Here is a 16,859-nt window from a genome sequence, read left to right as displayed (position 1 = left end):
AGATCTGAGAATTGCGCATCGATCGGACGGTCCACGACGAACTGTACTTTCTTTAACAACCGAACCCCATCTCGATAACACGACACCCTTCTCCTCTGCTCGGGTGACTCTTCTCCAGCGACGAGCAGTCTTCTTCTGATCGCACCGCGTTGCAGACAGTCTCTCTCACTCTTGCCTTCTCCGGTAAGCCCCGATCTTAAATTACCTGACAATTGCAATGTGGTTTTCCTTTTTTCTTCACCACGTCTTCCCCGCACCTCCTTCTATCACCGCTGTCGCCTCCTCCCCTATCAACCTCCTTCTTGCATCTCTAGATTCGAGATGGAAAGATCGATCGGGCGACGGCCGGTGTAGATGCCATGGAGGAGGTGGCGGCAGCAATAGTGGAGGGTGAGAACATGAGGGCTAGCAGAGGTTGAGGTGGTGGAAGGGGAAGGGCCCGGCGATAGGAGCTGACGGTGAAGGGAGGAAGAGGGAGCGATGGGTTCTGGTGGCCGACGACGTGGTTGTTGTGGGAGGGGAGCGGAGGAGATGAGCAGACGAGGAAGGAAAAAAGGAAAAAAAGAAAAGAAGGTGAATAAGAAAAGGGAAAAAATATATTAGTATTTTTACCCGGAGCAGGCCACGTCAGTCCACCCACAACAGCTTTCTGTTAAAACTTTATAAAACGCGAGGGAAACGGGGTTTGCTCCGTTTACTACACGTTCTCCATTAGTTTGCCATGAATCCTTCTGGAACTTCGAGAAATAACTAAGCCATCTTAAAGTTGAATGTGTTGAACCACTGAAATAATATAATTAATTGATGTGAGTACACGAACTAACTATTGACAAATTTCAGAAATATGTCAAACTAAGGCATGTGATAGCCTTTGTATTTAGTTACTTAACATGGTTCTCATAATAAATGCTTCAAATGATGAGGAAGATGCAAAATAGGAAGTAACTAGAGAAGGATTCGAGGTAATAGTAGATGGGCAAAAAGCGTCAGTTGTGAGTCATTCGGTAAATATCATAATGAAATGTATACATGGAAATATAAACATGTGCATGTATAAATATGTGTTTAATACATATTTATGTTGATATAATTATGAATTTGGCTTTGTACCTTTTTCATTGGGACTTTCCTGTGTAAAGTATAATTGCTGTTAATCACTTTGGTTAACAAAACAATGAAAACCAATTTAGCAATTTGAATGTTATACCAACAGGTTGATGGCTGTGCCCTCAAATCAATGTAGCATTATGACTTGTTGTCTTCTTATTGTTAGGTTGGTTGTTTTATATTGTCACCAAATCAGGTTGGCTTAATCTCACTCTGCCTCATTTCACTTGCATACAAGAATTCACAGAGGTGCAGATACTCGGAATGTACAGGAAATCTGCATGTATGTTTATACATATTTACATCTGAAGATATGTTATATATAATTGAAATGCAAACATTTAATTGATATAGGTCTTGAGAATTGAAATTTCAATCCTCTAATGTTATAGATGGCATATGACTTTATTTTTTCTAAATGAGATATGCTAGCTGACTTCAGGTTCTATATTATTGATATTTGGTCATGTATACTGTGGCTGCAATTCTTTCTGAAGGATATTAACTCGCACTGTTTTATCTTTTGACATAATAGCAGTAATTTATATACCCTTGCATAGACATACATAAATGGTGTACAATTACTTTAGTGCCTATATTAATAAATAGCTTGTAATTAACATTGGCCTTCAATAGATCACTTGAACAAGCTTTTACTTTTGAAAGTTAAATGTTGCTTCCTATTGGTTGTGTAGGTCCCTTGTCATGGAGTGCTTAAAGACAAACTTTATAAGGTGAAGTATCTTTTACTGAAATAACTAGCTTATAGAAGTCATATTTTTTTCTATCTTCTTTTATGCAAGTAATTAAAGTCAGTGTTTGAACACTCTATTCTTTCATTAAAAATGTAAAAATGGACAGCATGCATCTACTTTATAGTGCTTCATAATAGTAAACTAAATCAGTCTAAATCGATTCAGTAATATTTGACATAGTTTACTTTATTAATTTTGGTTTTTAGAATGGTTATCAATTTCATTGAATCATTCTACTGATTCCATTTTTATTGGCTTGGTGTGTATATTTGTTGCACTGAAGAAAGTTGGAGCTGGTGCAAAATCACACAGTTCTATGTAATCCATCAGATAGATTATGGACAGTCCCAAGAAGACTGGCATATTCACGTCAGCGTTCTGCTTGTTATCGAGAATGTCATGCATATTTTAGTATGATATACCCTGCAAAATCATGCTTTTATGGACGTAAATCTTCAAGGGCCTTTTCCATAAGCTTGGGTGAGGAGCCTTCCTCATTATCAGAGGTGGAAAACATAAGTGATATTGATGACACTGTGCCAACTGATTCTTCTGAGGAGGTCTTGCCACAAAAGTTGAAGTCTGATGAGGTATTTAATCTGTATATCATCTTTCCTTTTAATGAGAATAAATGTCTAATTGATGTTTTCTACTCTTCTCGTTAGCTACATTATCTTCCCTCTTTCAGGCAACTAAATGCAAGGCTAGTCTCCATGCTGGTCAAGGTTCAAGACTCTATCTAATTTAAAACCCTAATGGATGATTCCTTTAATAATGAATACTAACATGACCAGGAAACAAATCAAACACAATCTTAATTCTTACATACTGGACTCATACATAAGTGGATAGTTGGTTCTCTGAGGCATGTTTACTTTATAATAATTAGGTAGTCCTATGTATAAGCTATTTTCAAATCCATATGTCAATGATCTCAACTTTTTATAATAATATAAAGGATAAAATATGTGCCTCCTTTATGCCTTGACTCTAAAGCTTAACCATTATCTTTCCATGAATTTTGGCACAATTTTCACATATAAATCACTTATTTGTTACTGATTTAATAAGTTGAACATAATTTTTCAATTTTTCTGTGTTTTTAATTAAATTTATTTTTTCCCCCATGTTATGGACTCTTTAGTGCAGTTTAAAAGAAGAAAAAGAAAAGCAGTAGAACTTACCTAACAGAGGGGAAGGAGCTCTTCGAGTCTTTAATGCTGGTCTTCCCTTACCTCAATCAGCCCTCCTGTTTCCGTCACAGTTCACTTTTGACTTAGTATTTCAGCAGTTGTTCCATAATTGGTGAATGGAAGAGTACCCTGCATAATGTATTATCAACTAATATCCAATTTTAAGCATTAACAATTCACTAGGTTTGTAATTGATTATATTATGTCTAATTTATTGAACCACTTGCAAATTGCAATCTCTTCATCTCAAGTAGCAACTGCTATTTACTTGATTGCAGTGATGATGTAATTCTTTTTTAACCAACAAGTATACATACTATAAAAATTGTACCACCACCCATTACTATTTTGTTATCTACCCTCATTATATGTATGTAATTGTAACTTCTCTGCTATTAGCTTGCTTCATAAAATATATGAATTTTTATGCACATGGCATATTTTAAGTGGTTATGACAAATTATGCTATTGACTGACAGTTGAAGGCACTGCTGGTTGACACTGAAAGAAAAAAGCTTTTGAAGAAACTCAGCGAAGCTAATCAATACAACAGATTTCTCAAAAGACAGGTCTTAACGAATTATTTGTTCTGTTCTTGTTGTATAACACAGCAACAATATAAAGCCTTAGAATCCAAGATTCAAAATTCAAGCATAAAATTTGATGCATATATCAACTTTATCCTAATAGTCCATTATTCCAGTTTAATGCCAAAGTATCTATTTAATGAGAAATCTTCAATTTTGATGGTTAATTTATATCTGAACTATGGATACCGTTAATAATATTGAATGTGGCTCTACAGATTTGCAATTGTTGAAAGGGGATTTTTGATGTTTTTTAGTTGGTTCTTCATTATACGGTTCACATTTGTTGAAAAGGACTTTCAAAGGCTTTATTATTGGTTTTTGGATGATGCTCATTGGAGCACAGCTGTATTGCTCTTGGTTAGTTAAGTACCTTCTTTTGGTTACAGTTTGTTTAGATATAAAGCATGTCAGCAGCTAGTATATCTTGGACTACTGTGGGGACGAGTGGGGTGACAAAGTGATCTTGATGGCACTTAGTTTGAATATTTATGTTGCCATGGACACTTTACTGAGCATAATTATAAGAAAAGATCCATGTAGCTTGTCTCTAAACGGTTAGGATTTATGGTTTGATATTGATGATGATGGTTCTCAAAATTTGATATTTCTCTGACTGCCAAGATAATTATAATGGATTGGTTTAAGTTGTTGAAACAGTATAATATGTATTTACTGATATTATATTTTCTATGTTTTCATGATTTCAGTAATAGTCATGGAGACCTTGGGTATGTTTCAATCACTTATGACCCTTTTGTGTCTGATGCTGCAGTTGCTTATGGAAGAGGATGCAATAGCCAAGTTCAAAAATGAACTTGCTGTCTTGGAGCTTGAACTTCAGGCTAGTACATATGTTGCTTTCCAATATATATATATGTATATATATATATATATGTATGTATATATATGTGTGTATATATATGTATATATATGTGTGTATATATATATATATATACACACACATATATATATATAACACATAGGACTCAACTAACTTGATACAGAGCCCTATCATAAATCATAAATTATATAAACAGTGCGATTTTCAATTGTAAACCCTTTGCTTACAGTCTTACACTGGAGCTGAAAGTATTGGTTTTCCTAGTACATAAAATAAAACATAGAGTTTTCAAATTCAATGAAGTTTGTGGACCAAATTAGCCAGTAAATTGCTGAGTTAAATGATACCAAAATGAGCATCAGATGAATTCAGCAAATGTCAGGTAAAAGATTGAGTCAACTTGGAACCTGATGAGTGCAATTTTTGGTTTCAAGTATAACTCAAGTGTTTCATCACAATTTTGTATTAACCTCATATAACCATATCATTATCTATCTATATAATAAAGAGCACTTTCTCGTGCAGAATCTCTTGATGATTATGATTTACACTTGCTTTATCAGACTTTGGTTAGCTTAGCAGAAGAGATAGCTAATAGTGGGGTTCAGCCTGATTCGAGGAAGATAAATGGGAGATACATTCAATCCCATCTCCTTGCCAGATTAGAAGGTAACCTCATCCATATGCGCATGGACATTTATTCTTAATACTAGTTCATTAGTATTTTAAATTTCATAGTCCTGAATCATAATGGAAAATTTCTCAACTGTTCATCTGACCATGAAATACCATCTATCTAATTCTCCTTAGCTGGTTCCACTTATAAAACCCAATATCATCTCCTATATTCAGGTCAAATAACAAGTCTATAGATCTCCTTAAATGTAAGGAAGAATTTGAATTCTGAGAATATAAAAAACAACAAACTCTCAATTTCAAATGAGTTTTACCCACTATTATTTTCTAGAGGCACTTGGGTCACTGTAAAACATTTAAGCCCCTTTTTTTGAAGAAATAATAAGCAATAAAAAGGCTCAATGTTAAGGGACCCAGTTAAATATGCGATCAACCCATATCTATGTTCGCACAGAGCTGGTCGGTATGGGTTCTTTTTATTGCTTCTCTTTCTCATCATTTTGTGTACATTTTAACCATAACTTTTCTTTTGCACAAATAGCGATCCACGAAAAAGTTAAGGAGCAGATAAAGGATGTGGACACTTGGAAGTTTGAGGTTTCTTTATTCTGGGTTGGGATGGCTGAGGTAGATTCTTAAACAACAATATCCCATCATCCTATAATGATTTGGATTATGTGGCATATTCTTTAATTTACCACGCGCCTTTATGTTTCTATGCTAAAAAATATAGTTCATTATTTGAGTATTTAAAGAGTCATTGGCATTTGATTTTAATATTGCTTTCCTTAAAAATACTAAGATATGTAATGAGCAAGCATTTAGCACTCATGAAAGCAAATCAAAAGATTACTTTTTGTGAACATTCTTTTTCACAGCTGTAAAGGTTCTTTAGATTCTCTCAATTATGATGTCATAATTTCACATATTTATTTATATTGTCTTATAGTGGTTACACATTTATTAATGATATATTGTTAAAAATGCTATATTAATAACCTGATTCATATTGAGGGTGAAAACTATATGCTGCATACTTCAGTTCGTTAATCCATTTGAATTGATCTATTTCTCTATTTACCCAGTTAATATAGAGGATGATTCCTTTCACTTGATTTCTTCAAATCAGAGTGTCCATGTTATGGGTTCCTTTGATGGTTGGACTCAAGGAGAGGAGATGTCACCAGAGTATACTGGTGACTATGCCAGATTTTCAGCTACCCTCAAACTTAGACCTGGGAGGTATACAATCTTTGGTCTTCCATTTTCTGTAAGCCAATGTGTGTGGCATGCTAACAATCTTTATTTTGGATTTAAGGTATGAGATCAAGTTCTTGGTGGATGGGGAGTGGAAACTATCTCCTGAATTCCCCACCATTGGTGAGGGAATCATGCAAAATAATTTGCTAGTTGTGGAGCAGAATAACTGAACATTGCATAATAGCCAAAATTCGTAAAGTCCTCACTTTTTGTTTAATGAAGAGCTATTCTACTAGGTGCCAACGATAGCTTGTCATCCTACTCAACAGTATTTGTATTGCCTTGATATTTCAGATATGGAGCAACCTCAAAGTGATATATTGTTAAATTTTCTAGCTCTGTTGTCTGTTTGCAATTTATCAGTGCCTGTTTGCAGTTCCCAAAGGCTTTCTTGGTTTGATTATATCATCAATCCTGATTGTTAATAGCTTTTTTTTGTCCTGTAATCCTCAATCTTGTGGCTAATGCTGGATTGAATAAATTTTTGATATCTCCTTGGCAGTATATTTCTTGTCTTTCCTATAATCCTCATCCAGCTTCAAACAATTACTCAAGAGCCAGGTAAATGCTGAAGTGCAGGATGCCATCTGTTAGTTTGGAAAGGGAACAGGACAGTGTTGAGATTTTGGTAAGATCAACAATAAAATTGGTCAGGCTTATTTCCAGAAATTCTAAATTATTTGCAAATCACCATCTTGGGTGATTTGATGATCATCTGATGTTGGCGTAACTACTCTTTTTGTGATTATCTGATAAATTCCTCTAGGAAAGGGAATATAGGGTGATCCACCTAAAATTGTTTTTTGAGATACACCTCATAAAGTTAGGTTCAAGAATATAAAAGATATTATAAGGAACTCTGCGTAATGAAATTATTGACTTCAGGAATGATGACTTCAGAATAATGGAGTAACTTGTCTTTGTTAATGCCAAAACATAAAGGTACAGGAAATTCAGCATGAAGGTCATCAAAGCTGTCAGTAGCCCATGCTTCGAAGGCTCTTTCTTTTCTTTTTTTTTCCCTTCAAGTGTTTGTTTATAGCAAGTCTTAAAGACACTGACACTGTATTTATTCTTAACAATTCTGATGAACAGGTAGCTTTCATGGTTCGAATAGGCGCACATGATCAATCCACAGTCTCAAGTGGTAACGGTGTTATGCATTTAAAACTGCACTTCTTCAATGGCTCGAACAGGTTCTTTAGATTCCCCATACACGTAGTTCAGTTTTATCTTGTGCCCGTATGATATGTATAACTACAATTATTATAATGCAGAGTATTAATTTTAATAACTAAATATAGAGCACAGTTATCGATCTTTCTTGTTGAAATGAATTGATATGGTCGTGTACATTTACTAAATGTGTGATGATACTTATCCTAAACCTGACCCTAGCACTTGTGTGCCAAATGTAGCACAACGCTAGGCTCCACTTGCTATTATCCATTACCCATCTGTTGGTGCAATCATATTATTTTACCGAGTCAGCTTAAATAGAATCAAATTATATATAGGAGAAATCTGTGCCATAGAGATGATTAGGCTTCTTCATTCTCCAACCCAACTACTTGTTTCATAGATTAGTAATACTGCCACATCTAGCTTTGAATCTCAGCAACTGCATTTATTGGAAAAGTTTGGAAATGCTATTGTGGTTTATGATGATCTAAGGTATGCATGAGTAGTGAAGCCTGAAATGGGGATCTTTGTAAGTTACAATGTACATGTCTTACAAGAACATATCTTGTTCTATTTTAAAGCCCTAACAAATTTGATTCTGAGACTTCCTTTTTCATGTTAATAAATAATAAATGAGCAGTCATACCAAATTTAACAGTAAACGCCAATGCTAAAGCATCCGGATGATCCCTGTCATGTTACAATGTAATAGCATAAAGCATATGCTATTAGTGTATTGGGCATTCAGATTAAAATTAAGTTGCTAATTTTTATACAGTTAGTTTTTCTTCTGCATTGTGATGGTTGACACAATAAGTTTGCTGAATTCAGTTGTCTTTTCAATTGCTAGTTACTTTGGCAATCGAGATTAACACACCGAGTGGAGATCGTCACCAACGACTAGGGAAATCACACCGTCCCCTCCTATTGTTGCCTTCACTAACATGGAGCATTTTATTGGAGAACTGTGAGTGTTAAAGCTTTACATATCAGTGTTTTTCTTGTTATACTATCAATAAATATACACGTATTAAACAGATCAGGATGTATAAAAAAGGTATTTGTGTATTTAAAATTTGGTAAAAAACTGAAAGGGGCTATAGAGAAAGGACATATATTTAAAATCATATATTGTAACATGATGTTTTCGGTCATGAACATACAACAGACATTGTAGAAATACTAATAGGATCTTATTTAATAAAAACAATAACAATAATATCCTTCGATAGTTCTTTTGCATGTGGGCCTTCGTGACTAGTTTGTCACTAAAGGATTCTCACTTTTTTTTTCATATGACCTTCAATGGTTCTTTCTCATGACATGAGGTTTTCCCACTTGTATGATGCCATATCATATTGAGCAACCATGAGACAAGGATGTTGCAAATGAACATTAAAAATTGAAAGTAATAGAAGTAGAGAAAAAGATTGAATTATATATAGATTTATGTTCTTGTTTATCAAATAATTGATTGAATATTAACTTAAAAATAATAGTAATTTATTTATTTATAACTTGAATATGTTGTCATTTATTATTAAAGGTAAATTCAGAAAGATTCTCTTATCATATGTAAACGTATGACGAGAGAATCTTTAGAATGATAACATTTCCAAGTTATATGTAAATTATTTACTATTAATTTTTACAGTTAATATCTAAACAAATTGTTTGTAAAGCAAGAATATAAATTTATATATATTTCATTCTTTCTCTTTACTCTTATTACTTTCAATTCTCAATATTCACTTCCATCATCATTCTCCCATGGCTGTTGTTCAATATGATATGCATCATATAGGTGGGAAGTTCCTTGCGTTCTGTGTCATGAGAAAGAAGATGCACTCTATTTGAGTTCCAAACAGAGAAGTTTACACTTTAGAAGTGCTAACCATTGACTGGAGACATGCAACAAAAAAAAAATTTAAAATCCTTCAATGATGAACTAGCCATGACGGCCCACATGTGAAGGGACCATTGAAGGGTATTATTGTTGTTGTTTTGTTTTTACTGAATAAGGCCCTATTAGGATGTTATAATGTCTGTTATATGTTCATGACTGAAAGCATCATTTCATAAAATGATTTTAAATGCATATGTCCTCTCTGTATCGTCCTCCTCCCGTGGTTGTTGCTTGACATGATATTCCTCATGCAAGTGGGAAATGTGGGAACTCCTTTAGTGATAAACCAGTCATGAAGTGCACATGCAAGGGGACCACTGAAGGTTGTTTGTTGGTTAATTTTTTTACTATTTGTGATTATCTATTTATTGAGAATAGCACTAACTACTAAGTAAAAAAGATTTATCGGAGGCCTGAGATTAGTGACACAAAACTGCATCAGAAAGTTTCCATGATATTTGTGTTAGGTATTATGATCCCTCATCTTTTTATAAATGAATCAGATCTCTTGTGGCCGTTACTACAAGAGGCAAAGTTTCCAAGATGTGAGAATGTAACATTTTCTACATTCTCACATCTTTGGCAAGATGACTAATGGTGACTTAAGTACCAAGATGAATGATCAAGAAAGCTAACTTATAGCGAAATTTGTTTATTGGTTTGATTATCCTTGGTTAATATGGTGAAATTGAGGAGGCATTACCATGATTTTTAGGAATAGGGTTAATTTTTTGAAGGCATAGTAAAAAAAAACAAAAAGGTTAGCATGGTACTTTTTAGTGGGTTCTGGCTCTGTTTTTGGTGTACAATACTATAATTGACATAACAATCCTGTTGATTGAGTGTTAGCTAGAATCTCATTAGGACAGGATCCAAATTGCTATCACTTTTATCAACTATATAAAAGTGTCACGAATGCTATCAAACTAAATATACACTTAGCTGGACTTGGCTTATGAGTTACAAATATTCAGTGGCAGCCAAAGAAAATAGAAACAAGATGTAAACTAGTTTGGCGTCCTCTTAGTGAGCCAAGTAAGCTAATATGCATCAGTTATGGGCCAATATATCCTGATATCGATTCCTATTGATGAGGATTAGAAACTTTAGTTATCTCTAGTATGTGAATTTAGATTTATATATCTGACTCAACATATCAGTTTCTAATTAAATTATGCTCATAATACATTGATACATCGTACCAACAGTATATTTCTTATGTACCATGATTTGGTATCTTCTATAGAAGCCTCGTGTGCATTCATTATTTATCTCAACCTTTATATCTTGCATTGCAAAATATATATAGAAAGTTTTCAGTGGTTTTCTTTACTAATGTCACCAATAAATTTTCTTTGGGTTGTTACTTTTTTGATGTTGTTTGCTAGTCTTGTCTCATGATGCTACCTCAATGAAATGCTATAAGAATGTGCACCTCTGTTACATAGTTAGATATATCCATATGTATGTATTTCTTCTTTTCTTTTGCTATCATGTTAATGTGTATCTGTACTTATTTGCAGTCTGTATATATCTTTTCTTTGCTTGTGACAACATATGTCCTTGTGATATATTTTTCTTTTTCTGTCAGGCGATCTCCTTTGCTTTTCTAATGTATGTAGAGGAATTATTGCTAAGCTAGTATTCATGATGATTTATGAGGCAAATTATTTTATGTAACATTATCTAAGATTCTAAATTGCCATGCATTGACAGAAAATGATAAACCAGGAAAAAAGATGCTTTGTATCAAGAACATTAATCTTGTCATGAAATAATGCAAACGTTGAAGGTTTCCTTTAAAATATTAATCAGGAACTAAAGAAGAGAGAACAAGAAGGACAACTTAGAGGGGAAGGATTTCTCTCAGAGGTTAATGCCCAATTTCGTCAGGCTAGTATTTCTGGTGAATTTTCTGATCTCTGTGTTGATCCGTTTATTGATGTTATTCTTTAGTTACAGGTACACATCAGTATGTTTTAGTTGTTGAATTTTTATCTAAATAAATCCAACATTTATGCTTTTACTTATTCAGTAAAATGAAATTGAAGATTAGAAAATTTCCTTGCTGTCACACATTATTGGCATGGGCCTGTCACATCATGTACCTGCTATGCCATATCCTGCTCATGGGGACTTAATGAATCATTGCTCATGGCTGTTACCTTCCATTCAACTTTTGACAATATTAGTATGGGAATAATTCCAACACATGCACATGGGTAGTGCTGGCCGAAGGGGAGGGAAGGTACAAAGGGGAACCCATTTTGAGTTACTGCACTCTAGCATCAATTGATATGAACATGAGTTCCTGTAAGAGAACTAGAAACCCATTCCAGTCCAAAGCACTGACCATCTCTGCAACTCTGCCTCAGTCTAATTTCACAGAAAGCATTAAACCCCCTCCCAAAAAAATGCCTTCAAGCTACTGTGTGTGTCAACAAGGGTGCTTATACTTTCTAGAACTAATGAAGGTTGTTGCAATATACATTTATAGAAGTCTAACCAGTGAACCAACTTCGGCAATTATTATATATGTCAAGAAGGCTTTCCACATACGAAGTTGTTGTTGTGGTGGTTGTCATTGTAGCCCGAGACCAGCATCAAGCATCCCCACGAAGTGGATGGTTGTGCAGGTCTCTTGGTGAATTAAGCAAGGGGCCACATGAAACAAGAAAAAGAGAAAACAGTATGTTGGATGCCGAAGTTCCTATGACTTTTTAAAATAGCACGAGCCATTTGCTATATTAATGATATAGAGTCTGCAAAGTTTCATCATACAGGTTCACATCTCGAATAGACCCATTGTTATGACTTCAATCCTGATCACATACACAACAAACAATTAATTTTTTTATACCCATCTAAGTGTGATTCTGAAATCATCTGCAAAGAATTGTAATTGCCAATTACCGATCTGGCCCCTATTTGTGATGTGACTGTCTGAAGATTGATGCTTAGGCTAACCCCCTGCTTGAATATAACATCTGATGAATATTTTCAGTCAAGATCTATATTTTCTTGAGATATTTGTCCATGTCCTGGATAACGTGATGCTCGTCTTTTCTATTTCTGGCAGTTATTATCATGGTCATCGGTGCATGCAATGTTGGCATGTTACGTATCATTCTTGCTGCATCATGGACTAGGACTTCTGATTCCGCACAAGGTGATGAAATACAGATAGAAATATTCGTTTTTGTTTCTAGTGCCTTTGTTTCTGTTCTTTCCAGAGGAATATTTGGGCATCAATAATAGGTCATTCTCCAGTTATGAGCACTATGTTCATGCCGTCACACTTAATTCTCATACTCACTACTGGAGCAATATATGACCTGTCTGTGGTCGTTAATCTTTCTGTTGGCTCCAATGGGCAGCAGCATATGTCGTGGACACAGGTATCTGTATATAGCCTTCTTCTTGAGAACTTGATGGATTGTTGGACGACATGAAGAGCAAGAGTGTTTTTTAGCTGCTCATTTGTGTTTATGAATGGGAGGTGGTCTTATTTGCTGTTCATCAAAAATTTATGAACAATCAGCAGCTTGGTTATTATGGATCTTATCTTTACACCACGTTGATCACTGATATTTTTTTAATTGATGGATTGTAGTTCTATTCAACCTACTAGTTGTATCCATTAGATATGTGGTGTTTTTTTTTTCCTTTTTTTTTGCTTGTAATTCAGTGCTAAATCTTCAAAAGAGTAGGTGAGTGGTGGTTGAGAACTAAGATTGGATCTTAGCAAAACTATACCTTATTCAGTCCATTGATCTCTTTTGTATTTCTATGTATTTCTTTAACACTTTATGCATCACAGGGTTAAACCAGTAGGTCGACTTTAACTAAAATAATGATATCTAATCCTATTAAAATTCTTAAACTAATTCCTTATCTAATCGCAAAATTAGATTTAATATTCCTGTGAGACAGCGTACCGCATTATTTTCACCCCGTACCCATTCAGATGAGAGAAGTGCCTGTGTTGCGGCTGAAAGAGGACTGTCGTTGTGTCCTCCATAGCCTTCAATGCTCACGTGGTTACCTCCCAATTTGTACCCGTCAATTGTTGCTGTGTATTGATTGCCGCGTCTACTGTTGCGAATGCCACTACTGTATATGGGCCCAGATGCCCTCGCTCGGGACCCCTCCGTTCACGACGTACACCATATAGTAGCCAGGTGGCGCCAGAATGGCCGACGCCGGCGCCACCGCCACCACCTCAGACGTGCCACCCTCGGTCTCCAGCACTAGCAGCCTCTGGTTCATCGAGAACGAGTGCGTCGCGAAGGATGGTGCAACCATCGTCACTCTGATGCCACCCTCGCTCACCACTCCCACCGAGAACTGCAAGCTGAATCGTCCACCATAGGTCAACTGGATTGGAGATGGCGGCGTGAGGATCTGTGGACGTAATCTCGAGTTCTCTGAGTTCAGGTAGGACGGAGAGAATGCCTCCATGCTGAGCTCCGTGGGGTACTCCACTCCGGAGAAGTTGTACTTGACGTGGGGATTGCTGCCGCCGACAAGCACCCGGCCGTCGCGCAGCAGTACCGCGGTCGAGTGGTAGAGGCGCGGCGTCGTGGAGCCGCTCTGGACGTCGAAGCGGGTGCCAGCTGCGCCATCTGGGCGGTAGACGACGGGGGTCAGGACCGGATCGTGGCCGAGCTCCCACCCCGCGGTCCCGGCGGCCGCGCCGTTGATTAGGAGGACGTCGCCGTCGGGGAGCAGCACCATGTCGCCCATCACCCTGGGCACGGGCATCGCCTCCATGTTCCACGACGGGGCCGCGTCTGTGATCTTGATCCTCCCGCATGAGTCCAGCGCTCGGAGGAAGCGTTTCTTCTGCAACGCCTGGGAGTACGACCCCGCCGGTGCACCGCCGCAGATTAGCACTTCGGCCTCTGTCGGCGACGGCTTCAGCGGCAGCAGCACCGACGAGCCGGAGCTCGGGTAGTTCCTGGGCTCTCCACTTGGCATTTTTGGGTATGTCCTCACCACCGTGTTCTTGGAGTAGTCGAGCAGGATCGCGCGGTTGTTGGCGAAGATGAAGAGGTTGCCGTCGATGCTGAGGTGGACGAAAGGGTAGAGGTTGTCCTCCACGTCGTCTCTTGTGTCTTGGAGAAAGCGTAATGCGATGGTGCTCATGTCGGAAGGATCGGGTTTGGGGTAGAACTCGTAGTTGAACTGGCGTCGGCCTCCGACGACCACCGCGCGGCCGTCAGGGAGGACTTGGTTGGTGGCGTACCACCGGCGGACGGCAAGCGCCTGGGCGGTCTCGGCCCAGTCGCAGCTGCCGTCGTCGCAAGGGCGGAAGGTACGTGCGGCACGCTCGCCATCGTTGAACCCGCCGGTCTGGACCAGGGTGCCGTCGGAGGCGACGGAGCCGGAGGAGCACCAGGTGTCGGTCAAGACCATGAGCGGTCGGAAGGCGTTGGCGACCACGTCGTACTCGGCGGAGTGGGCGGTGCAGTCGACGGGGAGAGCCTTGTCGTTGGGGTCGTTGCGGCACCTGCCGTCCGGGAGAGAGAGGTTGGAGGGGCCGAAGTCGGTGCGGTCGAAGACGACAACACGGTCGTTGTGCAAGAGCTGCATGTGCATCGCAGACACCCCGATGCTGTGTTGCAGGAGCTTCCATTCCCCTCCACCAGCTGCAGCACTCACCACAACCAGGAGGAGGATAAGGAAGAAGAAGAAGGAGGGGAAAGGAACGTGACGCGGGACCGATCTCATCTTATAACTGGATTCTGCACACAGGTTTGTCAACATGCGACCTGTGATCTCTACCTCAGCTGTCACCTGTCCTTTTATAGTGCTTGCAGGGTGTGAGCAGGAAACGAAGCCATAAGCGTCCACATGAGGGGAGCAGATGGAACAAGTTACCACGATCGGAAGTGGCCATGGCTGACTCACATGGGTTGGCTTTATTCGCTTTGTCATTTCCTCCACCGATTACCATGGGCTGGTCGAAGGCATCTGCTGCGCCTCTTCTCCTTTCTACTCGGTAGCCTGTAGACATGCATCACTGTAAAGCATTCGGTGAAGACACACATGCACAGAGGGTTGCTTTTGCTTTGCCTATCATGTTGGCTTCTGCTCCTCGATGCAACTGTATTAAATCCGATTACCATCTTATTTCATGCCTGCCTGTTGTGATATATGTGTATACATAGAAAGCGCGTCTTTTGTTTACTGCACATCAGAGACTAGAATGCAAAGAGAGGAGAGGTTTGGAATGTGTTGACAGTGCCTTTGGGGGTTCAAGTTGGTGAAAGAAGAAAAGCTGAAGGATAAAACCATGCATGCATGAAGAGCGGCTGTAGCTTTGGTGTTCTTTACTTGCTTTCTCTTCAAGCTTGCAACTCTTTAATTTTACTTTCTAGTTGATGGAGCAGTCGAAGAGAGAGAGAGAGAGAGAGAGAGAGTCCGAAGCCACAGTTACACATGCATGGAACACGCACATGCTTAGCGGCCGAACCTGTTTGCCGTGCGAGTCTTATTCCTGTCTGAAGACGGATTGGATACAAATGTACACATCCATCCGAAGGAAGAAGAAAGAGTAGTTCCGTAGCCGCTTCAGCAATCCCCACGGCTTGCTGCAATGGCGTCGCAGAACGGCCTCGTGCCGTTGCTTGATGGGACACAGCGACGGGTTGCGGGCAAGCAAGAGGAAAGGAACGAAAAAGGAAGACAAGGGATGATATATATATATATATATATATATATATATATATATATATATATATATATATATATATATATATATATATATATATATGAAGAAACAAGGAAAAAAATAAAAGAAGCATGTAAAGGAAAAAAAAATTGTGACACGGTTAAAGGGAAAAGGTTAAGAAGAAAACAAAACGTAGAGAGGAAAAAAGAAAAAAGAATTCAGTCGTACAAATATATTTTAGGAATTTTATATGTAATTTTTAGTTCATATTTCATGTATAATTTAGGAGTATTGTGTACGCATTATGATTTACATATAATTTCGTCTAGCCTATTTTAAGAGTTTAATTAAAAAAAGTATATGGTTTACGATTCATAGTTTCTAAAATATTTTATTATTAGAAAATATTATGAAAATTAAATTTCAATGCTATATTATTAAAAAATATTTAGAATTTAATTATTTTCTTTAAAAAAAGGAAAAGTTATAAAGAGGGCATAGAATAATAATTATAAAATTATATTAATATAATATATAAGTGCATAAAATTAAAAATAATTGGAACTAAGGAATCTGACATTGACAAGACACAAATAAATTGAGTCTGAAAGTAGGATCAATCGAAAGAATAATCTAATTATTTATTATTATTTTGAATGAAATTAAATATTTTTATTATATTACTAGAATTGAAGTTGGAACAAAAAAAAAAA

At 37.5% G+C, this 16,859-nt stretch overlaps 2 protein-coding genes across 7 annotated transcripts; one reads left to right on the top strand and one right to left on the bottom strand.

Annotated features, from left to right (window-relative positions):
- The first annotated feature begins 67 nt into the window (after nt 1–67).
- Nucleotides 68–12,752, top strand: LOC135678581 (protein PTST, chloroplastic-like). 6 transcript variants are annotated; one of them, XM_065191535.1, is made up of 13 exons: nt 68–183; nt 1,803–1,841; nt 2,146–2,452; nt 3,535–3,624; nt 4,418–4,486; nt 5,050–5,155; nt 5,664–5,749; nt 6,252–6,364; nt 6,441–7,010; nt 7,478–7,578; nt 8,415–8,531; nt 11,286–11,376; nt 12,550–12,752. In XM_065191535.1, the coding sequence occupies exons 2-9, from the start codon at nt 1,813–1,815 to the stop codon at nt 6,550–6,552; spliced, it is 912 nt and encodes a 303-aa protein (XP_065047607.1). In that variant the 5' UTR covers nt 68–183; nt 1,803–1,812; the 3' UTR covers nt 6,553–7,010; nt 7,478–7,578; nt 8,415–8,531; nt 11,286–11,376; nt 12,550–12,752. The 6 variants fall into 6 exon arrangements, with proteins under 6 accessions (XP_065047607.1, XP_065047609.1, XP_065047605.1 ...); XM_065191537.1 differs by having other exon boundaries at nt 6,441–7,578; nt 11,286–11,363; XM_065191533.1 differs by having other exon boundaries at nt 6,441–7,578.
- A 16-nt stretch (nt 12,753–12,768) lies between these two features.
- LOC135678580 (aldehyde oxidase GLOX-like) lies at nt 12,769–15,596 on the bottom strand. The gene has a single exon (XM_065191532.1). The coding sequence runs from the start codon at nt 15,408–15,410 to the stop codon at nt 13,581–13,583; it is 1,830 nt and encodes a 609-aa protein (XP_065047604.1). The 5' UTR covers nt 15,411–15,596; the 3' UTR covers nt 12,769–13,580.
- Nucleotides 15,597–16,859: the final 1,263 nt, after the last annotated feature.

The sequence above is a fragment of the Musa acuminata genome, chromosome BXJ1-7 (assembly GCF_036884655.1).
Source record: "Musa acuminata AAA Group cultivar baxijiao chromosome BXJ1-7, Cavendish_Baxijiao_AAA, whole genome shotgun sequence".
NCBI classification, from domain to species: Eukaryota; Viridiplantae; Streptophyta; class Magnoliopsida; order Zingiberales; family Musaceae; genus Musa; species Musa acuminata.
Note: the sequence above shows the minus strand (reverse complement) of the source record. Positions and strands in the feature narration are given on the sequence as shown.